At 33.0% G+C, this 8,181-nt stretch overlaps 2 protein-coding genes across 3 annotated transcripts; one reads left to right on the forward strand and one right to left on the reverse strand.

Annotated features, from left to right (window-relative positions):
• Positions 1-662: 662 nt before the first annotated feature.
• On the forward strand, positions 663-3,463 carry LOC108777998 (arf-GAP with dual PH domain-containing protein 1). Of its 2 annotated transcripts, none has more exons than XM_018545041.1 (6): positions 663-795; positions 1,160-1,385; positions 1,929-2,127; positions 2,193-2,552; positions 2,625-2,847; positions 2,923-3,463. In XM_018545041.1, the coding sequence occupies exons 1-6, from the start codon at positions 663-665 to the stop codon at positions 2,988-2,990; spliced, it is 1,209 nt and encodes a 402-aa protein (XP_018400543.1). In that variant the 3' UTR covers positions 2,991-3,463. The 2 variants fall into 2 exon arrangements, with proteins under 2 accessions (XP_018400543.1, XP_018400544.1); XM_018545042.1 differs by having other exon boundaries at positions 692-795; positions 2,926-3,463.
• Positions 3,464-3,844: 381 nt separating this feature from the next.
• Positions 3,845-7,573, reverse strand: LOC108778002 (uncharacterized). The gene is made up of 10 exons (XM_018545047.1): positions 7,497-7,573; positions 7,287-7,396; positions 6,745-6,801; positions 5,781-5,921; positions 5,624-5,718; positions 4,761-4,850; positions 4,481-4,674; positions 4,277-4,389; positions 4,124-4,194; positions 3,845-4,058 (listed from the first exon to the last, which is right to left on the reverse strand). Exons 1-10 carry the CDS (start codon positions 7,571-7,573, stop codon positions 3,894-3,896), a joined length of 1,113 nt encoding a protein of 370 aa, XP_018400549.1. The 3' UTR covers positions 3,845-3,893.
• Between the last annotated feature and the right edge of the window lie 608 nt (positions 7,574-8,181).

Genomic DNA, 8,181 nt, shown 5'->3' on the forward strand with positions numbered 1-8,181 from the left:
TTGTAAATAAAAATTGTTGTTTGGTTAAAATTACGTAGTTTAATTAAAATAGAATAACAAACGTTTCGTCCTCTATTAGGTCAATATTAATGATGTTACAAAGATCGCAAGTTGTTAACAATTAGTCCTTTTTCTTTTTCATTATTTTTAAATGTATTGAGCCTTATCGAAAACATATCATAATAAATATATAATACACCAATAATAGCGAGCGCTCATTCAACTGTTGAGTAGTCCGCTGAACGCGACCATTGATGTCGTTAGATCTTCTAGATCTAAAATTCTGATTGGATGATCTAAAAGAATATACCAATACAGCGAGCGTTCACTTAACAGTCTGCTGAACGCGCCCTACGTTAAAAGATGATTGGCTCACGCGTTACTCTTTAAGGTACATTTTCATGAGCTGCTCAAACTGGCCGTTTCAATAGATTCATGTTGATCAATGGTAATTATAAATATTTCAGTATTTGCTCACTTTTATCATTTTCACCTCGTTTCAAAATACACAAATGACTTCCAAGGTTGCGTTGTTAATGGTGGACCAATTGAAAGTGGCTTTTTCGTGTCTTGTTTCTAATTAGAGCATTAGAGGGTCTTTACTCCCGTCTATATACGCTCGTGTGTGACGTATGTAAACACGGGTCCTCCTGTCATCGTACATGAACGTGAATCTTGCCGTTCCCATTCATCCCGTTTGCCAATGTTTTAAGATGGCGGACGCGAACGAGAAGTTGCTGGCGGAACTTCTGAAAAAGTCTGGGAACAACGTGTGCGCGGATTGCGGGGCCAAGAGTAAGTGTATTTTTTCAAAGATCTCATTTACTTTAAACCATCGCTAGCGAATGAGACTCATTCGGCTGCGACGTATGTCTTAACCTCTTGACATTCGTCAAGCGACGTTTAGACATTTGTTTTTACAGCGATCTGAAATATTACGATTACATAATTTAAAATTCCTCGAGATTGGTCGCATCTCATGATACCTGATATTTAACATTGTGTGGTGTCATGGGCTTCAACGACCATCAGATTTGATAGTATCATTAGCGATAGTAGAGTATGGAAATCCCTCTCTCCTCTCAAATTCATTGAAGTTTCTTTTACTAGGAACACGATATCTTCCATTCGTTTCGCTGCATGTCATTTTACGTTTTAGATCCAGAATGGGCGTCTTACAATATAGGTATATTCGTTTGCACGAGGTGTGCTGGTGTACACAGATCTATGGGAGCACATATTTCGAAAGTGAAGCACTTAAAGTTAGATAGATGGGAAGATTCTCAAGTGAGTAGGATACGCGAAGTAGGTAATAGCAAAGCGAGAATGCGCTACGAGGAACGTGTGCCCTCTTGCTACCGCAGACCAAATCCAGATACTCCACAGTGAGTTGTCCATGTTGTATGATTTTCCTGTTGCAATCATCACCTTATGATATATTCTTCACGACACAGTTATCAGTTAGCTTTTATATAGATTATTTTTTAAATAGTATTTTATTGGATGTTATACAAAGCACATGAATTGTCAGAAATTAATTTATAAATCTAGATATTCTACAACATGAGTTATCAAGCATTTATGTGGTTTTCCTGTCTTAGTCATCATCTTATAAACACATCCATTCGTGATACAATTATCAGCTAGTTGTTTTATATAAATTACATTGTAAATAGTATTTTGATTGGATATTATACAAAACACTTGGATTATCAGAAATTAATTTACAAATTCAGACAACTCCATAGTGACTTATCAAACATTTGTATGGTTTTCCTGTTTTAGTTATCACTTTATGACACATTTATTCATAATACAGTTATCAACTAGCAGTTATATAGATATTTTAAATAGTATTTTTATTTAGATATTATATATAAAGTGCTTCAATCTCATATCAGAAATTTGATTTACAAACTTTATTATAGAGTTTTAGTCGAACAATGGATTAGAGCAAAATACGAAAGAGAGGAATTTTGTCATCCTGAAAGACAAAATCATTATGTATCAGGATTTATGGAAGGGTTTTTAATGAAACGTGGAAAGGAAGATTCACGTTACCACCCTCGTAAATTTGTACTTCGCGAAGCGGAGGATACACTCAAGTATCATGTTAAAGAAAATAAGGTAATTTAAATAAGATGCAGTGCGAGTCTAAGAATACAAATATTTAATTTCACATTTACTTTAAGGAACCCAAAGCTGTTTTAAGAATATCAGAATTAAATGTAGCGTTTGCGCCACCTAAAATTGGCAATCAGAATAGTCTTCAACTGTCCTTTATGAAAGATGGCACAACGAGACATATCTATGTGTACCACGAGGATCCGGAAGTAATCACAAATTGGTACCTTGCCATTAGGTGTGCAAAACTGCACCGCTTACAAGTGGCGTATCCAGGTGCTAATGAGAATGAGTTATTGTCGCAACTTACAAGAGATTTCCCGCGCGAAGGCTTTTTATGGAAAACTGGTCCAAGACATACAGACGCTTATAAAAAAAGATGGTTTACCTTAGATGGTAGAAAACTCATGTATCACGACGATCCTATGGTACATCCTAATTTTTACTTAATGCTTGTATTACTTGACAATCTGTATTGTTATCTTCTTCTATCTTCTAAGGACGCACATCCAAAAGGTGAAATCTTTTTGGGTCATAGTTCCGAAGGTTTCGCGGTAAAAACGGGCGTACCGTCGGGTGCTAGAGATCAAGGATTTTCATTTACTCTTGAAACTCCTGATAGGACTTACCTGCTCTCTGCACAAAGCGATGACGACAGATCGCAATGGATTAGCGTAATCCAAAAAGTAATAGATAAACCATTAACGCCACAGGACGCAACCGGTAAGCCGTTAACCAGAACGTCTGTTAGATTTAATTCGTGAAGATATGTATGTACATGTTGGTTTTCATTTGCAGTAGCAGCAAGACTTGTAAGAAAGCGCACAACAAGCGGAACAATGAATATATTTTCGTCCACGAGATAGGGCTGGATTCCTCTTAGGCGTCTTTCTTAATTTTATGCCGATTAATCGAATCGTATCGAAATATATAAATATATGACTCAGCACACACGCGAAACGGCACGTATAGCTTCGAATTATTTACTCATCTTGTTACTGTTGAGTCATGTATTTATCTTGCACACGGTAGTTGCATAGAGACATATTAAGACTGCTCGAAGATGTTGATCAACAAATGTGGATAAAGGATAAACTACAAGCACCAACCACTTCTCGGTGATATTCTTGCGTTGAAGATAAAGCTTGTGTCGCTTACCATCGAAATGCGTAGGCAGGCAGTATCGTAACAATATTACAAGAAATTTTTACTTAGCAATAATATTGTGTGTGATACTTGTCTCTGACAGTGTAACGTTCGAAGCACTGAAAAAATTATCTTCCAGAAGTTTGATCTAATCTATTACGGAACAATCTATTGAATAGCAAATCTAGCTTAGAATAGACATTATTTTAAAAAAATCACTGATTTGCAGTATTTTCTTTCGTCTTTTTTTTATTTACTTAGCAGTTTATTTAGATTATCAATTATACATTAGGCCACAAGTGATAACGCTACACAATCTGTACATAAAAAATAAATTTTGAGGGCCTATCATTCTTCATTTTCATTATTTCTTTAAAAGTATAAAAACTTAGTCCTATGCTATTCCCATAAATAAAACTATATTCGACAATGAATACTAAATAATGAATTATTGTCTATACGCGTGCTGATTATGCATTAAATATCATAACATTTCTTGGAATGTTTCAATAACAGAAAAAACAATGATATAGAGTAAGAAAGAGACATTGCTCATTAACAAATATCTGATTAATAATTGATCATTCAGGTACATGCATGGATATGTATTTTTGTGAAAGGTTTCAGTATTTTACTTTCTGCTCGTGTTCAGAAACAGGTAAATTTTTCAAATAACATAAAATATTAACCCAGCAGAAAGCAGCAATACTGACATATGTCACTCGAAAAGATGGCGGAATTAATAAAAAGTTCACAAATTGCACCGGCAACCAAAATCCACACGAAGTCTGAAAAACAAAAATATATGTAATTTCCATAATGTAGCCTTTTTGGCACGAATTAGGAAACAAACCTGAAAAGTGTGCACAAATTTAATTTTGCATTCTTGAAGGAGATCTGACTTAGCTTCCATTAAACTCATACCTGTAAGATTTATGAATCAGACTTACTACTCTATCGTAAACAAATTAAACAGTTTTTACATAACGTGCTCAAAGATACGAACTGATAAAGAATAAGATAATTAACGGCGGTGTTAAGATAAATTGGTCTACAAAAAGTTTCTTTAATACGACCTTGGTGGATTTTCCACTGTAAAACGTATCGAGCCATTTATACCTGTCGTTAACATTTAAGAATTAATTCGTAAATTTATTGCGAAAGTTGTATAAATACTTTACACCACTTTTAATGAACATTGTCGAAATACCATCCATGTAGTATTGGTCCAGCCAAAAAGCAACCAAAGATCGCATATCTTTTCAATTGCGGCCAATTGTAAGTCGCAGAATTAGCATTTTTATCTACGAGATCTAACATCTCGCAAAGTTTTTGTATTTGGATTAATATCGGTCCTTTGATGTTAGAAGAAATTTCAGGGTCCATGGTAATCGGCTGTATCGGCTATATGTATAAGAGTACAATCCACTCATTAGAGTAAATGATGTAGAAGAATTTGTCGCATTCGATACAAAGAACAGGAATTGCACCTTCGACATCTTCGTGAAGCTCTGTCGGATGAACTCTGCACTCGTATAGAAGAAACCGTACACCATTGAATTAAACAACAAGGGTCTTCTCTGCATAATACTACTTACAACTCGAAGAGCCTTTGTCAATGACATTTTGTCTTACTCTACTACAGTCACGACTCTTATTATTTGTTTCAAGAAGCGTTATCAAATAAGCTAGATATTACTATTACAGTTTTACTGGCACTGAATACGGAATTAAATGGATACTGACGCTGATACTAACGTGTAAAAGCCGCACTACCCATTTAGACTCAATTACGTTCAATCATGACTCAACTATATCAATTGTATCAACATGTTCTCTCTTTCTCTCTCCTTATCTCTCAAATCCCTGTTATAAAAGTAAATGTACACATTGAATTCTTATATTTAAAAAATATCTTGTATTTTGAAAAATTCTATACATTCTTTCTATATAGTATAAAGTCATACAATTACATATATAAATTATATAAATTATATTAAATTTGATATAGTAACAAAATAATCAATTAGGCATAACAGATTGTAATTCAGAATGCAACCAACTTATCCAATCAGAAGATGTTTCCTTCTTTAGGGTAACTTCTTGAAAAACTTCACATCTTTCTTCCTAAATTATAATTTTATCATTAGATATTTAGTTTATTTTTTACAGTTTCAATTAAAAATGACTAGTATTCTATACATGCCTAATTTGCAGTCTAATTTTAAGTTTAAACAAATATTAATATACATAACTAAATTTACATTGAATTATTAAAATTTCAAAGAAATTTTAGACATAATTTAATGTTAAATATGTATAGAAAATAGAAAAATCATGCCTTTTAACTCACCTCTTGAAAACCAAGTTTCTCAAACATTCTTATGCTTACTGCATTGTCTAATTTGATTTTGGCACAGAATTTGTTAATGTTTAGTGTTTCAGCGCCTGTTACAAAAGTAAATATAAATTATAAAAATGTTCAATAATTGTTATCACAGCTGAATTACCATAAAGTAACATTAATATAACAGATTCCCAGCCTCTCTTTTTGCCTCGATTAGCCTCTTCAGCTATCATAATTTCTATTTCAGCACTGCACAGTTCCTGTGAGTCATTGAGAAATAAATTTGTATCTCCCACCATGGCATCTGAAATAAATTAATTAAGAGGAAATTAGACATTGCAGGTGTGGGTACATGTAGGATTACTATAATGATAACAGATGCTATCCATTTAGTGACACAAGTTGATAGAAACATCATTCTATCTTCTTTAATATTTAAAGAATAATAAAGATAGCATGATATTAGTGTTGACTTGTGTCATCAAATGCAAAGTAACTAATAATTTCTAGTATTATAGAAATTCTAGGCTTTACATGTTCAATTATCATCCAAATGCTCCTTCAATTTATTTTTATTCACCAAATGTTAAACAATAGATGAAATAATAACTGAGACATTTGAAATACAAACTGCAAATCAACTATGCATCTGTTTTTTTTTTTATCTAAAGTTCTTATGTTCATGTTGAAAAGAAAAAGAAAAGGTGAAAAGAAAAAGAAAAAAGACTGTGCAAGAAATTCAGTTAAAAGGACAGTTCTCATGCTTCAAAATTTACTGTTGTGCTAAAAATGTACAGTACATGTAACATAAATTATAGATTTTCACTGGTTGACACTTCAATATACAGGGATGCGTTCAGAGTTGTCCAGATGCACCCAGATGACAAGCGATTCTTGTTGTTGACGAATAAAAAACAAGGACACCTGGGTGTACTTACCCCCGTATTCATAGTCAGACCTTATACTTAAGGCTTCCTTAAATTTATCTTTAGATACTCAGTAGCCAATAAAATAATTCGTAGATCATCTGAAGATAAATTTAAGGAAGCCTTAAGTATAAGGTCTGACTATGAATACGGGGGTTAGATGATGATTCTGAACGCAGCCCAGCTATAGTCTATACACACCTACATCATTTTTGGTCGCCACGTAGACATGTTTGTCTAATATGATAAATGTGCATTCTGTAATGTAAAGCCACATATTATTTAATAATCATATTTTGTGAACAGTTGATGGTAAATATTTCATTACTGCTTAGTATCGCATATGGCTATACAATAAGAGAGGAAAAATATATACAGAAATCATTTACAATCTCTTTCACCAACTTGTGATTAAATTAATCGATGATTAACTCGCAGAAGTGCCAAGAGCAATTTAATATATCAGTTTGCCTCCTCTTCCTCTTTCGAGATAAACTGTGTTTAGTTCTCACATTGGCAATCGTGATGATTTAGTTAATCATTGATTAACGTAAATCAGAATTGGTGAAAAAGGCCTTTAATACAAGTAATTATTATGATAAATGAATCAATAAGTAATTTATTTTTATCCTAAAAAATCAAAGAAGTATATATTAAACTTATTTACTGATTCATAAAATATTACTATAAAATATGATAAAGCATTTAAGTCTTTAATGGATTTTGCTAGACTAGATAATTACTATCCTCATCTTCCAGCCACTGTTTCTGCATCTGGAATTCCTCCTCCAGCATCAACGGCTCGGAGCTTGTTAAGTACTGCAGAATAGGATTTTTCATCAATTCATGATACCTGAACATAATTTCTGAGGTAATGTATCAATTGCATTTTGAGTATCTAATCTAATTAATATAATATATTAAATATAAAAAGAGATAGTTTATATACGAACTTTATAACATGCTTTTCTTCATAAGGTACCAAAATGACATTTGTTCCACTAATACGAGTGTTCATATTTTTTCTCATAATTATTGGTAAAAATCAAAGATTTTTAATTAAAATTATTCAGACTATCCTTCTGCACCACAAAAAATAAAATTAGGCTTTAAACGTTCGACGTTTGCTTTTCATGCGTTCCAAAACCATTAAAATAAAAAGCATTGCGATTTTAACCTTTTTGTGACTGAGTGTACATACAACGGTTACAAAAAGGATTTAGCAACACTTTTTCTCGATGGGTTTTGGAATGCAATTTACTTAAGGCTTTGCACGTAAAAAAGCGATAACCGTAAACCCATGGCACATAGAAAAACGTAAAGCCGTAAACATAATCAGTAAGCGAATTGACCAATCACAATTGAAAACGTAAGCGGCGGCTGCACGTTCTCAACTGTGATTGGTCAATTCGCTTACTGATTACGTTTTATGGCCTTACGTTTTTGTATGTGCCATGGGCTTTATACTGGCCTTAATCTGTTAACTTATGTAGTAATCTGTAAAAATTGACCAATTATAATCGATTATTCCCCTCTCATTCGACTGTGATTGGTTAATTTTTACAGATTACGGCCTAATTTAACAGATTACGGCTAGTATAAAGGCCATCATACGTACAAAAATTTTAGTAGTAATCG

This window comes from Cyphomyrmex costatus, unplaced genomic scaffold (genome assembly GCF_001594065.2).
Source record: "Cyphomyrmex costatus isolate MS0001 unplaced genomic scaffold, Ccosl1.0 scaffold474, whole genome shotgun sequence".
Classification (NCBI taxonomy): Eukaryota; Metazoa; Arthropoda; class Insecta; order Hymenoptera; family Formicidae; genus Cyphomyrmex; species Cyphomyrmex costatus.

What these genes read in the sequence shown, in the direction of transcription:
- LOC108777998 (XM_018545041.1), top strand. Translation starts at nt 663, where the DNA reads ATGAACGTGAATCTTGCCGTTCCCATTCATCCCGTTTGCCAATGTTTT. An exon ending in TGTATCACGACGATCCTATG is followed by an intron (nt 2,553 to 2,624) that starts GTACATCCTAAT and finishes CTATCTTCTAAG; the next exon opens with GACGCACATCCAAAAGGTGA. An exon ending in AACGCCACAGGACGCAACCG is followed by an intron (nt 2,848 to 2,922) that starts GTAAGCCGTTAA and finishes TTTCATTTGCAG; the next exon opens with TAGCAGCAAGACTTGTAAGA.
- LOC108778002 (XM_018545047.1), bottom strand. Translation starts at nt 7,573, where the DNA reads ATGAGAAAAAATATGAACACTCGTATTAGTGGAACAAATGTCATTTTG. An exon ending in GCTTCACGAAGATGTCGAAG is followed by an intron (nt 4,675 to 4,760) that starts GTGCAATTCCTG and finishes TTATACATATAG; the next exon opens with CCGATACAGCCGATTACCAT. An exon ending in AATTATCTTATTCTTTATCA is followed by an intron (nt 4,195 to 4,276) that starts GTTCGTATCTTT and finishes TAAATCTTACAG; the next exon opens with GTATGAGTTTAATGGAAGCT.